At 67.1% G+C, this 16061-nt stretch overlaps 2 protein-coding genes across 3 annotated transcripts; both read left to right on the top strand.

Annotated features, from left to right (window-relative positions):
* Positions 1-214: 214 nt before the first annotated feature.
* PAN2 (poly(A) specific ribonuclease subunit PAN2) lies at positions 215-11297 on the top strand. Its single transcript, XM_087771682.1, has 26 exons — positions 215-323; positions 893-1193; positions 1574-1743; positions 1944-2064; positions 2158-2235; positions 2394-2661; positions 2856-3198; positions 3719-3815; positions 4415-4534; positions 4700-4819; positions 4893-5021; positions 5209-5408; positions 5827-5969; positions 6314-6420; positions 6921-7019; positions 7512-7588; positions 8100-8241; positions 8510-8647; positions 9337-9396; positions 9541-9631; positions 9710-9867; positions 9973-10116; positions 10278-10457; positions 10589-10682; positions 10781-10978; positions 11049-11297. Exons 2-26 carry the CDS (start codon positions 912-914, stop codon positions 11081-11083), a joined length of 3594 nt encoding a protein of 1197 aa, XP_087627808.1. The 5' UTR covers positions 215-323; positions 893-911; the 3' UTR covers positions 11084-11297.
* Positions 11298-11752: 455 nt separating this feature from the next.
* CNPY2 (canopy FGF signaling regulator 2) lies at positions 11753-15640 on the top strand. Of its 2 annotated transcripts, none has more exons than XM_087771808.1 (6): positions 11753-11876; positions 12761-12885; positions 13207-13322; positions 13594-13791; positions 14065-14161; positions 15093-15640. In XM_087771808.1, the coding sequence occupies exons 2-6, from the start codon at positions 12780-12782 to the stop codon at positions 15134-15136; spliced, it is 561 nt and encodes a 186-aa protein (XP_087627934.1). In that variant the 5' UTR covers positions 11753-11876; positions 12761-12779; the 3' UTR covers positions 15137-15640. The 2 variants fall into 2 exon arrangements, with proteins under 2 accessions (XP_087627934.1, XP_087627935.1); XM_087771809.1 differs by having other exon boundaries at positions 11846-11904.
* Positions 15641-16061: the final 421 nt, after the last annotated feature.

The following is a 16061-nucleotide window of genomic DNA, read 5'->3' on the forward strand; positions in this document are numbered from 1 at the left end:
CGGCTCCCCCGCCCCCGCCCGGCTCTCCCGCGGGCCGCCCCGACGCCCCCGTCCATTTCAGCCTTTTTGACCCCTCCGCCGCGCCGTCCAGCACGCCACCCGCCGCGCCGCTTAGTCCCGCCTCACTCGAGCGCTGATTGGCCGGCGCCCCGGCTCCGCGCTGCCATTGGTCCGCCGGCTCCGGGGGCGGGCCGATTTGACGGGCGGGAGGGTGCGCGGTTGCTGTAGCGACGGCGGGAGGGGCGGCCCCGGCCCGGCCGCGGCGGCGCAGCGGGAGGAGCCCGGGAGCGCGGCCCTGGCGGGGCTCGGCCCGCGGCTGCTCGGTAACGGCGGGCGCCGTCGCCCCGGGGCGCTGTGGGATGCTTGGCCAGAGAGCGGGGGGTTGTGGGAAGCGGCCCCGGCCCCGCGCTCGGGGCGCGGCGGTGAGAGCGGGGATCCCGCGGCTCGGGCGGGGCCTGGGCCCGCCCTGCCCCGCCCGGCCCCGCCGCCAACGGCTGCGGCCCTGCGGCGGCCGATACCGCCGGCGGGTGCGGCGTCGGGCTGCGGAGATAACGGCGGCGGGCGCGGGTCCGGGCCCGGCGGGGCTCGGCGGGCGCAGCGGGGGCCCGGCTCCCTGGGGAGGCTGCCCGGGGCGGCTGGGGCGCCTTCCCCCGGCGGCTGAGGGCCGTGACGGGGCACTGAGTCTGTCCGGGGAAGGGACTTTACGGGCCCCGCTGCCTGCGTGGGCTCGGTGCCGCCGGTGTCCCGGCAGGAGCGCTGCACCTTACACTCACTGGAGATTCCAGCCGCCTTTTCCATCCCTCGGAGTCACCGGGCCTCTGCCGCCGATTCTAGGAATCGGGGGGCCCTGGTGTTTCTGACTGACCAACCTAGTTCCTTTTCTGTTTCAAAGGGAGACGCTGGTTTTCACCATGAATTTTGAAGGTCTCGACCCCTCCCTTGCTGAGTATGCTCCCCCGCTCCACCCCACGCTGGACCCCGTCCTGGACCCCCATCTCAACCCCAGCTTGCTGCAGAACGTGGAGCTGGATGCCGAGGGGGTGCCGTTAGAGGGTATCGCGGTGCCGGAGTCGGTGCACCTCATGGAGGGCATGTACAGCGAGCTGCACACCGCCGTCTCTGAAGTGGGGGTGCCCGTCTCCGTCTCCCATTTCGACCTGCACGAAGAGATGCTGTGGGTTGGGAACCATGGGGTAGGTGCCTGCTCCGGGAGCGGGGCAGGGAGGGTCACTGCCCCAGCCGGGCTGTCAGCGCCACGCTGGCTGCCCGACGCCTGCCGGCTGCCACCAGCCGGGGCCAAGCTGGCGGTGGGCAGAGAGTGGTTCCGCATGGGGCTGAGCCGGAGGGTCCTGCTCCAACCGGGGCTGTGCTGCACCGGTGCAGAGCTCCTGCCCGGCAGTCGTTGATGCATCTCGGAGCATGAGCAGGAAGCCTCCCGTAGGCTGGCTGAGGCCGTAAGGCAGCCGATAGCCTGCCCCACCGGGAGCTGGCGCAGGGCAAAGTGGCGTTTGCCTGTCCCCGTCCAAGTGAAGCCGGGGTGGGTCCTGATGAGCCTGTCCCTGGCTGGTTTTAGGGCCACGCCACCTCTTTCTTCGGCCCAACGCTGGAGCGATACTCCTCCTTCCAAGTGAACAGCAGCGACGACATCCGCCAGATCCAGAGCCTGGAGAATGGTGTCCTTTTCCTCACCAAAACCAACCTGAAGTACATGTCCCGAGGGGGCCTCATCATTTTTGACTACCTGTGAGTGCCTTCCCCTGGCAGCAGGCGCATCGCGCCGGCCCCATGAGCTGCCCCTGTGCCGGGGAGATGCTCCTGGCCCCTCTGCCGGCAGTGTAAAAGCCAGATCGGGGAGAGGGCAAGGGCAGATCCTCCGCCCCCTTCCCCACTGCCTCCCCGAGCTGGGCAGGAGCGCGAGGGCTGTCCTCTCCCCTTTCCCGCAGCATGGACGAGTCCGAGGACATGCACAGCCTCCTGCTGACGGACAGCAGCACGCTGCTCGTTGGCGGGCTGCAGAACCACGTCATTGAGATAGACCTCAACACTGTCCAGGAGACGCAGAAGGTACAGCCGGGCTGGGGGCCGCTCCCTGCTGTGGCAAGGTGCTTTGTTCTGGGGCTCAGCCCCACTCACCTCGCTCCTCTGCCTCCTTCCCAGTACACCGTGGAGGTTCCCGGCATCACCATCATGAGGCAATCAAACCGCTTCTTTTTCTGTGGGCACACCTCGGGGAAGGTAACACCAGCCCCATCCTATCTGGCAGCCCTGCTGATGCTCGGCTTCCCTCTGGGATACTCTGGAGCTGGTGTCCAGCTTTTCCCAGAGCTCGAGGGGCTCCCAGGTAGCCGGCAGCTGCCTGCGAGGCACCCAGCACCCCCATCTCACCCTCCCAGGTCTCCCTGCGGGATCTGCGCACGTTTGTGGTGGAGCACGAATTCGATGCGTACTCGGGAAGCTTGTCTGATTTTGACGTCCACGGGAACCTGCTGGTGACCTGCGGCTTCTCCAGCCGAATGAACGGCCTTGCCTGCGACCGCTTCCTGAAGGTGTATGACCTGCGCATGATGCGGGCCACCACCCCGCTGCAGGTCCACATCGACCCCTTCTTCCTCCGCTTCATCCCCACCTACACCTCCCGCCTGGCCATCATCTCCCAGACAGGTGGGCGAAGCTGCATCCCCCGCCCGGCCAGGCTCTGCTCCCCTGGCGAGAGTGGGGCGGCGGCCCCAGGCTCAGGGTCAAATCCCAGTGGGATGGAGTTAGCCGCGTAAGCGAGAGGCGTGCTGGGTCGCCGTGTGCTGGCCTGCCCGCGTGCTCCCTGGTGCCATGTCGCTCTGTGCTTCGCTCTCACGCAGGTCAGTGCCAGTTCTGCGAGCCCACCGGCCTCGCCAACCCCGCTGACATCTTCCACGTGAACACCGTTGGGCCCCTGATCATGACCTTCGACGTCTCGGCCAGCAAGCAGGCCCTGGCCTTCGGCGACTCGGAGGGGTGCGTCCACCTCTGGGCCGACTCCCCGGAGGTCACCTTCAACGCTTACTCCCGGGAGACCGACTTTGCCTTGCCCTGCATCGTGGACACGCTGCCCCACTTGGACTGGAACCAGGACCTCGTGCCGCTCTCGCTCATCCCTGTGCCGCTGACCAGCGACACCCTGCTCTCCGACTGGCCCGCTGCCAACTCTGCCCCGGCACCCCGGTAATTTGCCAGTCTCTCCCAGGAAAAACCAGCACGGGAAAGCTGGCCCTGGTAGGGATCCCCTCCTTCCCCGGGTCTTGGAAGCAGGAGAGCAGCTCTGTTGCTCCCCCTGCTCCCCTGTCTCGTGGCTGGCACTGCCTTTCCTCATCACGTGCCGTGTGAAATGCAAGATAAGTTCCCCTTGGCAGAGCTTAACCGCTGAGGTGCGGTGACCAGGCAGGTCTGAAGGCGGTAGGGTATGGTCAAACCTCCATCCTCTTGGTGGGGAGATCCCGGTGGGATCCTGGCTGCATTCTGCCTGCGTGGAAACTCTTGTTTTTCCTCTGCCTGCACTCAGCGCTGCTGCTGTGTTCTGGTGTAGCCCAGGTGTTTTGTTGTGATGGAAAATGAACCTGGGGGAAGGACTGAGTGGGGGAAACCCTTGTGACCCGCTGGTGGGTCCCTGAGCACACCCAGCAAGGCCCTTGGTTAAACGATGCTGCCAAACAGAGCAGCCTCTGAGTCGTGGCGTGTTTTGCAGGCGAGCCCCCCCAGTAGATCCTGAGATTTTGCGCACCATGAAGAAAGTGGGGTTCATCGGCTACGCCCCAAACCCAAGGACCAAGCTCCGCAACCAGGTACCCGCTCTCAGGAGGGGATTGTGCGGGGCGCGGGGTGCTTCTGCCAGCAGCAGAGGTCTGCAGTCTGGGGAGGGATGGAGCTCTCGCTGCATGCCGAATGAGCTCAGAACTTTCTGCAGGGCTCAGGGCAGGGGTGAGAGCTGAAATTCTCTGGCTTGGGGTGTTGCAGGAAGCAGGCGTATAGTTTGGAGGTGACAGCTTTTCTTGAGCAGTGTCAGCGGGTGAGCCAGCCCTGGGGGAGGGCTGGAGTCTCCCCCTTGGGCCAGAATCCCAGTTCTATTGATAACTCGCTCTGTGGTAGGAAAGGTTTGAGCTGTCCAGTTCGGAGGTTTATGGCACGTCCCTCGCCCTTGGGAAAACACTGCTGTGTTTCGCCCTTGCCCGCAGTGCCGCTGTAGTTTCCCACAGTGATAAGTCCCTTGTAAGAAGGAAGGTGTGGAGGCCTCATGCAGGTTGAGGGAGGGCCCCACTCCTTTCTGGTTTATTCCTTTGCTCATTTGGGGAGGCAGGAAAGCCCAAGAATTGCTTGTTTCAGTATGTGGTGCTTTGCTCTGCCTCAGGGTTCAGCCACTCTTCCCTTCTCTTCCCCCTTGCAGATTCCCTATCGGTTAAAAGAGACAGACAACGAGTTTGACAACTTCAGCCAAGTCCCCGAGTCCCCTATTGGGCGGGAAGAGGAGCCACACCTCTACATGGTGGCCAAGAAGTACAGGAAGGTAGCGGGGGGCTGGCTGGGGGTCCCCAGGCTGGGCTTGTCTGGGGCAAAGGACCTGCCTGGGCCCAAGCACCTGCCCGCGTCTCCGTGGGGAGCACCGAGGCGTTGTGCCGGTGTCCTGTGGTGTGGGAAGGTGTGTGTTTTAACACGTTGTGCCTCTGCTCAGGTCACCATCAAATACTCCAAGCTGGGGCTGGAAGACTTTGACTTCAAGCATTACAACAAGACGCTGTTTGCGGGCCTGGAGCCCCATATCCCCAACGCCTACTGCAACTGCATGATCCAGGTGGGAGAAGCCCCAGTGCTGCCCAGACCACGGCGGCCCCCAGGACCTCCCCCGACTGCTTCCTCTCTGCCAGGTGCTGTATTTCTTGGAGCCGGTCCGCTGCCTGGTCCAGAACCACCTGTGCCAGAAGGAGTTCTGCCTGGGCTGTGAGCTGGGCTTGCTCTTCCACATGCTGGACCTGTCCCGAGGAGACCCCTGCCAGGTCCGTGGTGAGCCGTGATGAGCCAGGCGTGATGTGGGGCCGGCAGGCTGGGCTGCCTGGGAGGGTCAGAGAGATCACAGAGGAGCAGGAGCCGGGCGGTGCCAGGTCCTCGGTGATGGCATCAGACAGCATGGAAACTCCTTTGTCACTTGACCTCGGTGACATGCCACTCTTGCCCCATCCCCAGGGAAGCAACTTTTTGCGGGCTTTCCGTACAATCCCAGAGGCTTCAGCGCTGGGGCTGATCCTGGCTGACTCGGACGAAGCCACAGGGAAGGTGAACCTGGGGCGGCTGATTCAGAGCTGGAACCGTTTCATCCTTACTCAGCTGCACCAGGAAACCCAGGAGCAGGAGGGACCGCAGGCGTATCGGGGGGCTGGCAGCAGGTAAATCCCCGGCCCAGGGACAGGACAGGCAGTAACTGAACCAGGGAGCAGGGCTAGCTCCCAGAGGCCCCATCCATCCCTCGGGAAGGAGCTTGCCGCCCATGCCTGCCCCGAGGGCTGCACGGGAACGCGCGGAGCTGCAGGCTGCCCCTGCAGCTGGGTTGGAACCCTGTGCTGAACCTGTGTCCCTCCTAGGCCTAGCCCCCCTGCTTGCTGGGTTGGGGGTGCGCAGAGGTGACCGGCTCTGGAAGCCCGATCGCTGGTTCCCCAAGAGCTGCTGGAATCTGGCTGCTGGCCCCAAATGGCCCTTGTGCAGCCCGAGATGTGTGGGTCCCCAGTGCTCAGCCCACCGTACCAGCCAGCCCCGCTCCGCAGGGGTTGCCGGGATCCTGTTAACCCCGGTGCTCTTTTTCTCCAGCAGCTTTGGGTCCTCGGGGGACTCGGTTATCGGGCAGCTGTTCAGCTGCGAGATGGAGAACTGCAGCATGTGTCGCTGCGGCAAGGAAACCGTCCGCGTGTCCTCCACGCTGCTCTTCACCCTCTCCTACCCTGAGAGCACTGGTAACAGGCAGGGGCGGGCAGGGCAGGGCTGGGCACGTTTAACACTGCTGCATTTCCATGGCCGGGCGGGGTTTGTTATCCGTATGGATGAGCCGTGACTTTTCTGGGTGATAGACACCTGCAGCGAGGAGCTCCTGCAGTGCTCTGGCCCCGGCTGCGGCAGACCCGGCAGCCGAGGTCTAGTGGTGGGTTTCCAACCAGCCAAGCTTTTGGCTACAGAAAGGCAGATTTGGGGGTTGACCTTCTCACTGGTGGTTGTGAGGAAAACCCCAGAGGTTTGGCTGAGCTAAATTGGTAAAGATTTGTGTGTTGGAAGGTGACGTTATTCTCCTTTCTCCCTTCAGAAAAGCCGGTCAAAGATTATGAGTTTGCCCAAATTTTAAAGCGAAGCATCTGCTTGGAGCAGAACACGCAAGCCTGGTGCGAGAACTGTGAGAAGTACCAGCCCACGGTGAGGCCGGGAGCGGGGTGCGAGCACATCACGCTTCATGGGCTACGAGGGGTTGCGGGAGAAGGGTGCGAGCGCCCCGTGCCACCGGCTGAGCGGGGACAGTTTCTCCATTAGTCAGTGGGGAACCTCCTGAGCGGATGCTGGAGATTCGGTTCCTGGCCTGGATGGCGAGCTGGCGTGGCGTGGGGTATTTCCTGGGCTGTGCGAGGCTGGAATGCGTCTCGCAGGTCATGCGGATCCCAGCTGAATCCCCCGGGGGTAGGGGGGCAGAGGTAACCCCCCGGGAGCTGAGCACACCCGCTCTGAGGCGGCAGCCTGCTCCCTGCCTCCGTTGCTCTTGCAGTAACCCCAGCTGCCAGGAACCCAGCCAGGCAGTGGGGAGGAAGCTCTGCAGGCGAAGGCGTTGGAGGAGGGAAGAGGGTAGCACGTGCCAAGTCCGGTTTTGAGCCTCTCCAGGGCTCTCGCTGCTGCCCGGCTTCCATCTCCTGCTCTCTCCGCAGGTCCAGACCCGGAACATCCGCTGCCTGCCGGACGTCCTGGTCATTAACTGTGAGGTGAACAGCTCCAAGGAGGCAGATTTCTGGAAGACACAGGCTGAGGTGGGGGAGACACTTTGGGGCAGAAGCAGGCTTGTTCTCCCTGGCACATGGGGTTCGCTGCGTGTCCAGTTCTGCGGAGGTGTTTTCACTCTGATCTCGCTGTCTCTAAGTCTCTCGCTCTCCACCCGAGCGTCACCCTACTCTGTTTGCAGAGGACATGTTGGTATTTGGTCATGCTTGTAGCATGAGCTGTGCCTTTGGAGTTGGAAAAGACAAGATCTTCTGCCATGACAAGGCTGACGGGACTGCAGTAGAGTCACTCTTTCATTCCCCCAGTCCCCCAGGACCTAGGAGCAGCAAGGCAGTGCCCGCTTCCCAGAGCACAAGGCCAGCAGAGAGCGGGTGGACAGTTGGGTTTCCCTCGCTGTCTTTTTCCCTGTCTCCGACTTTAAAGTCCCTGTCTTTTCCCCACTTCTGGCCTGGCTGTCACCCACGGGTTCCCAAGCCCAGCCTGTCACTCCGTGCTGACGCTTGCCTGTGTTTCGTTGCCAGTATGCCTTTCAGAGAGCCATGATGAAGAGAGGAGGCTTTGAGATCACCAAAGGCAAAGAAATCTCTCTGGGAGAGTGGTAGGTGACCGTTCCTGGGGTGGCGACTCTGAGCAGTGACGCCTTCTGGGTTGTTCTCTGGGCCTTGGAGAGCTCAGGGCTGTTTCTCATCTGATAATGATGATGTGATAACCTGCCTGTCTGTGGCTCCTCGCGGGCTCTGAATGGAACAGTCTCATTGCTGCTCTTGAGACTGTGACCCTGTATGGGCGCTCTGCGCCGCATCCCCTTCAGACACCCTCATGATCCACCCTGTGATCCACTTCTGAGCCCCCAGCCCTCATTCCCCTTCCCTTTTCCGACTGACAAAAGACCCAGGACCGTGTATCGGCCCTTTCTGGCCGACATTAGCTGACCACCTTTCCCGGGATCCTGCTCTAGGCAGCTGCAGGGAAGTGGTGCAGATCTGGCTTCCCCGTCTCTGTCCTGCAGAAGGTTTAGGAATAGGCTGGCGGGTGGGGATTCTGCCCCAGAGAAGTCCTGGACATCTTGTGACTCCCTCCGACTCGGCTTTCCGTGATTCTCCATGCAGGAAGGAGCTGGGGAACCCCGACACGGGGCATTCGTATCCTTCCGTGGAGGAACTGAAGAACATTTGGATCCCCCATGCCATCAAGATGAGGCTCACCAAGAGCAAGGAGCTAGATGTCTGCAACTGGAGTGAGAACGATGAGGTAAAGGCTGATGAGATCACTCTGGGGCTACGTGGTTGTGTGCACGTGGGGCTGCGGGAGCAGAACTGCTACAGAACCGCTTTCTGCTGAGTGTGTGTGGGCAAGAGATAACGAGGCTGTCTCGGAGACACCTCGGGTGAGCGTGGAAACCTCTGGGCTGGCGGTGAGAGGGCATGTCCGAGCTCTGGGGTTTGGGTCGGAGCCCTGGGAGCTGCCTGGCAGACAGTCGGGGCTCAGACATTTCCCTGGGGGCCGGTTCCTCTTGCAGCTGAGCCCGACTGACGACCCCGAGTCGGTCTATGTCTACGATCTAATGGCGACCGTCGTCCACATCCTGGATTCGCGCACGGGGGGCAGCCTGGTGGGGCACATCAAAGTGGGAGAGACCTACCACCAAAGGAAGGAGGTGAGACGCCCTGCGGGACTGGTGCTCTCCCACCCACAGCCACCGTACCCACAGGCTGCTGAGAGCAGCCCTGCTCCCTGGGAGTCCTGCCTTGCCGAGGCGTTCTCGCTCACGGCTTGCTCTCGGTGGGGTCGGCTAACAGACCTGGTCCTGGGTCCCTTGGTCAGGCGCTGAGCGTTTGGCTGGAGGTGCCAGGCACCCTGAATCGCCAAGTGCTGCTTGGGCACCTCACGGGGAGGGAAGGGCTGAAGAAGCACTCCCACACTCAGGCTGGTTCCTCCTCGGTCACGGGCGCGTCGCCAGCTCGTCCTTGTGCTTCCAGGGAAGGGCTGGGACGTCATCTCCCTTCCCGAGGAAAGGGGGCTGCTCTGGGCAGCCCTGTTGCCCAGTGGAGATGCCCAAGCCAGGAGTTCCCAGAGTGTGTCAAGGCTGCATCCCTGTCTCTTATCTGTTGCATCTCCGTGGAGTTTTGGTTAGGAGTCGGGCAGAGATGGTGCCTGTCCAGCCCCAGTGCTTCACTTACGCATCATCACCACCCAGGCCAGCAGGGATTTCCCCACCGTGTCCCAGGAAGGGCGGGAGTTCCCACATGGCATCGTCACACCCCTCTTTCCCCGGTAACTGGGTAGAGGAGTCATTGCCTTTGCCTGGGGGGGCCCCTAAGGCCGCGCCTGTGCCTCTCCCCCCAGGGAGTCACACACCAGCAGTGGTACCTCTTCAACGACTTCCTCATCGAGCCTGTGGATAAGGTGAGCGCTCGGGGTGGTGCCACTGGCCGTGTGTCAAGGTGAGGCCGTGGCCACGGGGACCCCGTGGAGGGGGGTTTCCTGCTGCAGGCGGGAGCACCCCGTCCCGTGCCGGGCCGCCCCTGCACTGTCCCCCGTCCCCTGCAGTGCGAGGCGGTGCAGTTCGACATGAGCTGGAAGGTGCCGGCTATCCTGTACTACGCCCGGAGGAACCTCAACGCCAAGTACAACCTCGTCAGTGAGTGTCTGGGGTGGAAGTGGCCGTGTGGCCAGTGACGCCGGCTCGCCGCTGATCTCCCTTCCCCTTTTCCTGCAGTCAAGAACCCCATCGAAGCCAGCGTGCTGCTGGCAGAGGCCTCCCTGGCTCGCAAGCAGCGCAAGTGCCACGCCACCTTCATCCCCCTCATGTTGAGCGAGATGCCGCAGGCGGGCGACCTGGTGGGGCTGGATGCCGAGTTTGTCACGCTGAACGAGGTCAGGCCTCGGGACGGGGCACAAGGGCAGCCCCTCTGCATGCGCCCAGCCCCTGGGGGACTGCGGGAGCCCTCGGTCACCGAGCTCTCCGCTCGCCCGTCGCAGGAGGAGGCTGAGCTGCGCAGCGACGGGACCAAATCCACCATCAAGCCCAGCCAGATGTCGGTGGCCAGGATCACGTGCGTGCGCGGGCAGGGCCCTAACGAGGGCGTCCCCTTCATCGACGACTATATCTCCACCCAAGAGCAGGTATGGGGCTCCTGCCTGGCCTCGCGTGGCTCCCCAGCCCCGTGGACCCGCTCTACCTCCCGCTCCATGGAGGGGCACCCACAGCAATGGCCGCGGCCTCCCCGGGATGCCAGCGGGGGAATCGGGGAGGGACGGACCCCCACGGGCCCTGGTCTCCACAGGTGGTGGATTACCTGACCCAGTACTCTGGGATCAAGCCGGGAGACCTGGACGCCAAGATCTCCTCCAAGCACCTCACCACTCTCAAATCCACCTACCTGAAGCTGCGCTTCCTCATCGACGTGGGAGTCAAGTTCGTGGGCCACGGGCTGCAGAAGGACTTCCGTGTCATCAACCTGATGGTGATGGCGCCGAGCCCCCCTCCCTCAGCCCGGGGGTCTTGGGGCGGGCCAGGAGGCTGGCGGCAGGGCCGGGGCTCAGCCCCCCGCAGCAGCCCCCCTGCGCTGGCGGCAGGACCCTCTCCGCTTTCCAGGTGCCCAAGGACCAGGTGATCGACACCGTCTACCTCTTCCACATCCCGAGGAAGAGGATGATTTCCCTGCGCTTCCTCGCCTGGTACTTCCTGGGTCAGTGGCCGAACCCTCGCAGCCCGGGGGGGCGGGAGCGGGGGCAGACCCCCCCGGGGCCCCCGCCAGCCCCCCCCTGACCGGGGCTCTCCCCACAGACCTGAAGATCCAGAGCGAGACCCACGACAGCATCGAGGACGCCCGCACGGCCCTGCAGCTCTACCGCAAGTACCTGGAGCTGAGCCCGCAGGGCGCCGAGCCCGAGGACTTCCGCAAGGTGCTCAAGGGCCTCTACGAGAAGGGCCGCAAGATGGACTGGAAGGTGCCCGAGCCCGACAGCCAGAGCAGCCCCAAGCGTAAGGCCGCCCCGCCGCCCCCCGCGCCCCCCGGCCCCGCCACCCCCTCACCCCGCTTTGTCTCCGGCAGATGGGGCCGTGTACCCCCCGGTGCTGGCCCTGTGACCCGGCCCCGCGGCGAGGAGCGGCCCCGGGACCCCCCGAGGGAGGCGGACGCGCGTGGAGCTGGAACCAGCAGCCGGGACGGGGCTGTCCCCGCCCCTGCCCGACCCCCCCGGGGCCCGGCGCCCCGGGACTCCCTGTCGGTACCGGGAATCACTGCCCCCCCTTCCCCGCCCGCCGGCCCGGGCGCCCTCATAAAGCAGCCTCGGACACCCGCGCCGCCGTCTCCTCCTTGGCTCCGGGGCCGCGGGGTCAGGGACCGGCACTGGGGAGGCGGCACGGAGGAGCCAGGGCTGGGACCGGGGAGGCGGCACGGAGGCGCCGGACCGGGGCCGGGGCTGGGCCGGGGGAGGCGGCACGGAGGAGCCCGGGCGGAGCCAGGGACACGGCAGGAGCGGCCCGGTGCGGGAGGGGGACCGGGAGCAGGAGGGGCGCGGCGGCCGGTACGGGGGCGGAGCCAGGGCTGCCCTGGGGGCGGGGCCACCACAGACCCCGCCCCCGCGGGGCCGAGCGCCACGCGGACCGGGCCCTGGCGGCGCCGGGGACCTCGGCGCTCGCCCCGGGCTGCCCGCGGCGCCGCCTGCGAACGGGACGGCCCTGCCGCGGGCCGAGGAGCCGCCCCGCCCGGTCCGACCGGCTCCGTCGCCCCGACCGGTTCGGCCGCCGCCCTCTCAGAGGGGCCTCGCCCCCGCGGCGGGTCGGGCGGAGGGGCGCGCCGGGACAGGCGGCGCCGCGGGCAGCCCCGGGGCAGCCGGCCGGGACGGGAGGCGGCGGAGCGGGACGGGAGAGCGGCGCGGTACGGGGGGCTCGGCCGGGCCCGGCGGGTGCGGGACTCGGGGCACGGGCCTGCAGGGCAGGGGGCTCCGCGGGGGCCGTGAGCGCCGGCACGGAGGGGAGGGGGCTCCATAGGGGGCTGTGGGCTCGGCCCTGGAGGGGAGGGGGCTCCATGGGGGGCTGTGGGCTCGGCCCTGGAGGGGAAGGGGCTCCATAGGGGGCTGTGGGCTCGGCCCTGGAGGGGAGGGGGCTCCACAGGGGGCTGTGGGCTCGGCCCTGGAGGGGAGGGGGCTCCATAGGGGGCTGTGGGCTCGGCCCTGGAGGGGAGGGGGCTCCATAGGGGGCTGTGGGCTCGGCCCTGGAGGGGAGGGGGCTCTATAAGGGGCTGTGGGATCGGCCCTGGAGGGGAGGGGGCTCCATAGGGGGCTGTGGGCTCGGCCCTGGAGGGGAGGGGGCTCCATAGGGGGCTGTGGGATCGGCCCTGGAGGGGAGGGGGCTCCATAGGGGGCTGTGGGCTCGGCCCTGGAGGGGAGGGGGCTCCATAGGGGGCTGTGGGCTCGGCCCTGGAGGGGAGGGGGCTCCATAGGGGGCTGTGGGCTCGGCCCTGGAGGGGAGGGGGTTCCATAGGGGGCTGTGGGCTCGGCCCTGGAGGGGAGGGGGCTCCATAGGGGCCACTGGACTTGGGGTCCCTGTGGTGTCCAGGGCGCGGATGGGCCCTGCCAGGGATGCTGGGCTCTGGGGGGTCGCCATGGACAAAGCCCTACAGAGAGCAGGGCTCCGTAGGGGCCGGGGGGCTCCGGGGGCTGGATGGGGGGTCCCACCGAGGACGGGGCCTCGCCAGGGCTTGGGGGGGACGGGGTGCGGGGCCGCAGGGGCCGCCAGCGCTGGAGCTGCCGCTGCCCGCAGGTCGCCCTGCAGCGGAGCCATGAGGATGAGGGGCCGGATCCCGCCCGCGCTCTGCTTGGCCGTGGCCCTGGCTGCGCTGCTGCCCGCGGCCTGCGCCCGACGGAGCCAGGACCTGCACTGCGGAGGTGCGGCACGGTGGGGCGGGACGGCGGGGACCGGGTGGGGCGGGACGGGACGATGGCGCAGGGCTGGGGTGGCCGTTGGGACCTGCTTGTCCTGCAGCCGCTGCTGCCCGTCCACGCTCACCCCGCTCGGGGACAGGGACAGGTTCCTGAGGGGCCCCAGGGTGACCTGCTCCCCGCAGACCTGCCGTCCCCGTCTGCCGGCAGCACCGGTTACGCCAGTTTCTCCCAGCGGCTTTGGGCAGCTGCGGGTCTGTCAGTGCTGGGGGCTGGTGTGGGGTCAGGCCGTTAGCTCCAGGCCATTGACACCGGCGTCCCCCACAGCGTGCCGGGCGCTGGTGGACGAGCTGGAGTGGGAGATAGCCCAGGTTGACCCCAGGAAAACCATCCAGATGGGCTCCTTCCGGATCAACCCCGACGGCAGCCAGTCGGTCGTGGAGGTGAGAGGCCTCCCTGCAGGGACCTGCCTGCGGGAGGCGAGGGAGGGATCGGGCCCGCTCCAGGTGCCCTGCGCAGGCTGGGTGAGCCCCGTCTCCCGTGCCTCAGCTTCCTATCGCCAGTGCAGCCCCGCGGCGTTCCCAGGGCGTCCGTGGAGACGTCTGACCCTTTCTCGTCACTCCCCGGCTCCCAGGGAAAGGCGCTGGCCCAGCGTTCCCGTTCCGCTCTCACGCTCAAAGGCCTGACCCCGCTGATCTCCCGCTCGTGCCGCAGGTGCCCTACGCCCGGTCGGAGGCACATCTGACGGAGCTGCTGGAGCGGGTGTGCGAGAAGATGAAGGAATACGGGGAAAAAGTGGATCCGTCCACGCACCGTAAGAGTTACATCCGGGTGATCTCCCACGACGGGACCAAGATGGACCTCTCTGGGGTCAAAATTGACGGAGACGTGGCTTCTAGCCTGAAGTTTGCGGTGCGTGCGGGGACTGGGTCCTTGTGGCGGCTGTCAGGTCTCAGCGCAGGTTTTGGGTGGCGGCACCCGCTGTGTTGGGCGGCTGCGGCCCTTCTAGGGATGAGCTGGTCCCACCGGCTGCTTCCCCTGGTCCTTCCTGGGGCTGGAGGGAAGGAGGCTGCTCCTGGGCCGGGGGGGGGTGTGCGGGGCCCGCCTCTGGGTTCCCCCGGGCGCTGTCGGTGTCGCCTGGCCCCGCGGGGTTTCCGGCTGACCCGCGGGCGGCTCCCGTTGCAGTGTGAGAGCATCGCTGAGGAGTACGAGGACGAGCTCATTGAATTCCTCTCCCACGAGGCCGACAACGTCAAGGACCGGCTCTGCAGCAAGCGGACAGGTGAGCCGGGCTGGGCTGGCCCGAGGAGGGGTCCCTCCCGCCGCCCGGGTGGTTGTAGCTGCTCCGTCGGCGCTGGGGTGGGAGCAGCTGCCGGCCCAGAGCAGGGAGGACACAGAGGAGCTGCGAGCGCTCCCCGAAATCCCGACATCCCTTAGCTCGCAGAGCAGACCCTCTCTGGCGGCCCGGCACCGGCGTGCACCTCCTCGCTGCCTGCGCTGCCAGCCCGGTGCCTGGACCCTGCTGCCTGCTGGAGCTGCTTGCAGCTTTTTTTGGATGCTCTGCCCGGCCAGGCGCGTGCTGCCTGGGGCCGAGCCAGGGCAGCTGCCGTGCTGGCTCCATTGGCTGCTCCGGCGCAGGGCTCCGCGCACAGCCAATGGCCGGGCGCCCGCTCCATGGTATCTCCCTTCCCGCAGGGCTATTTCCAGCTTGCAAACACTGGGGTCAGGGCACGCCGCGACCTTTGCGCTTCCCTATTGGCGAACGTGGCTCACGTTCATTACCTGCACCGCGGGGCCAGGCCAGGGCGGGTCCCTTCTGGACCCGGCACACGCAGGGGAAAACGCTCCTTCCCCAGGGGGTCCCGCGGTGCTGCCGGCTGCTCCTGCGGCTCAGCCAGCCCCCGCTGCCTGCACCCCGCCTGTCTGGGCTGCTGGGGGTCTGCCGGGCGGCTGCGGGTGCTGGACCCGGGGAATCGCCGGGCCAGCTCTGTGCAAGCAGCCGCGTTTCTCATGAATCTCAGCACAAAGCGAAGGGGAAGCGCGGGTGTCCCGGTGCGGGTTGCAGCTGCGCCCGGGCCAGGCGCTCCTCACACGGCTCGTCCCCGCGCTGCGGGCAGGCGGGGGCCGGGGAGGAGCGGGAAGGGATGCGCCGCCAGGGAGGGGTCGCCTGGGGCTCCGCCGCGTCCTGAGAGCGCTGCCCTTTGTCACCGCAGACCTATGCGACCACGCGCTCCACATCCCGCACGACGAGCTGTGACGCGGACGGCCCTGGCTGCCTCCGGAGGACGGTGCCCACCCGCCCCGGCGGCCTCGCGGGACCAGGACGGCGCCAGGCTCCATCCGGACGTCCCCTACCTCTTGGTTCACCTCGTCCCCGCTGCCCCCGCCGGGACGGGCAGACGTACCAGGGAAGACGGCGGCTCTGGAGCCGGCGCAGACGCCGCCTCGCCCAGCCGGGTGCTCTTGTCCTATTTATTCACTGTCCGTCCGCTGCAGCCGCGGTGCCGGGGGCACCGGGACCCCAGCCTTGCTTCCGCACAGGGCAGCGTCCTCGCCCCAGCCGGGACGTTTCAGCGGGCAGGCTGCCAGCCAGGGACCTTCCCGCGCCGCTGCCAGGGGACGCGGCGGGGGACACCGGGGCTCAGCCACCCCCGCCGGGGCGGGGTGGTCGGGTGTCCGGGGCCGCTTTGGGACCCCCCCTCCCTGCTGCAGGCAATAAAGGGGCTGCGCGGCGGCCGTGCCGCGGGCCCACCCGAGGGCAGCTCCGGCTCCTGTGGGGGGGGAAGGGGGCCCGGGACCCCAGGCGGGGCTGGGGACGGCGGTGGCCTCCCCGCGCTGCCCCCGGACACTCGAGCTCCCTCGCGTCCGGCGGCCGCGGCTCGGCCTCGGTGCTGGGACGTCCCCGTGTCACCGGGCCCTGGCGGAGCCGCCGCCGCGGGGGTCCCGTCCCGCTCGGTCCCGTCCCGTCCCCTCGGGCGCCGCCCGGCCCTGGCGCCGGGGCCACCGGGGCAATGCCCTGGGGTCAGCGCCGGCGGGCGGCCGCGGCCGCGCCCCGCCCCCTGCCCCGGGCCCTGACGTCACCGCGGAGCCAGGGCAATGTCACAGGGCGACCTCCAGCCCCTGCGGCTGGGTGTGGGATGACATCACGGGCCCCGGTGACCTCATCGCACATGGCCCAGCGC

The sequence above is a fragment of the Nipponia nippon genome, unplaced genomic scaffold, assembly GCF_047370975.1.
Source record: "Nipponia nippon isolate SJK-2023a ecotype South Korea unplaced genomic scaffold, ASM4737097v1 scaffold_35, whole genome shotgun sequence".
Classification (NCBI taxonomy): Eukaryota; Metazoa; Chordata; class Aves; order Pelecaniformes; family Threskiornithidae; genus Nipponia; species Nipponia nippon.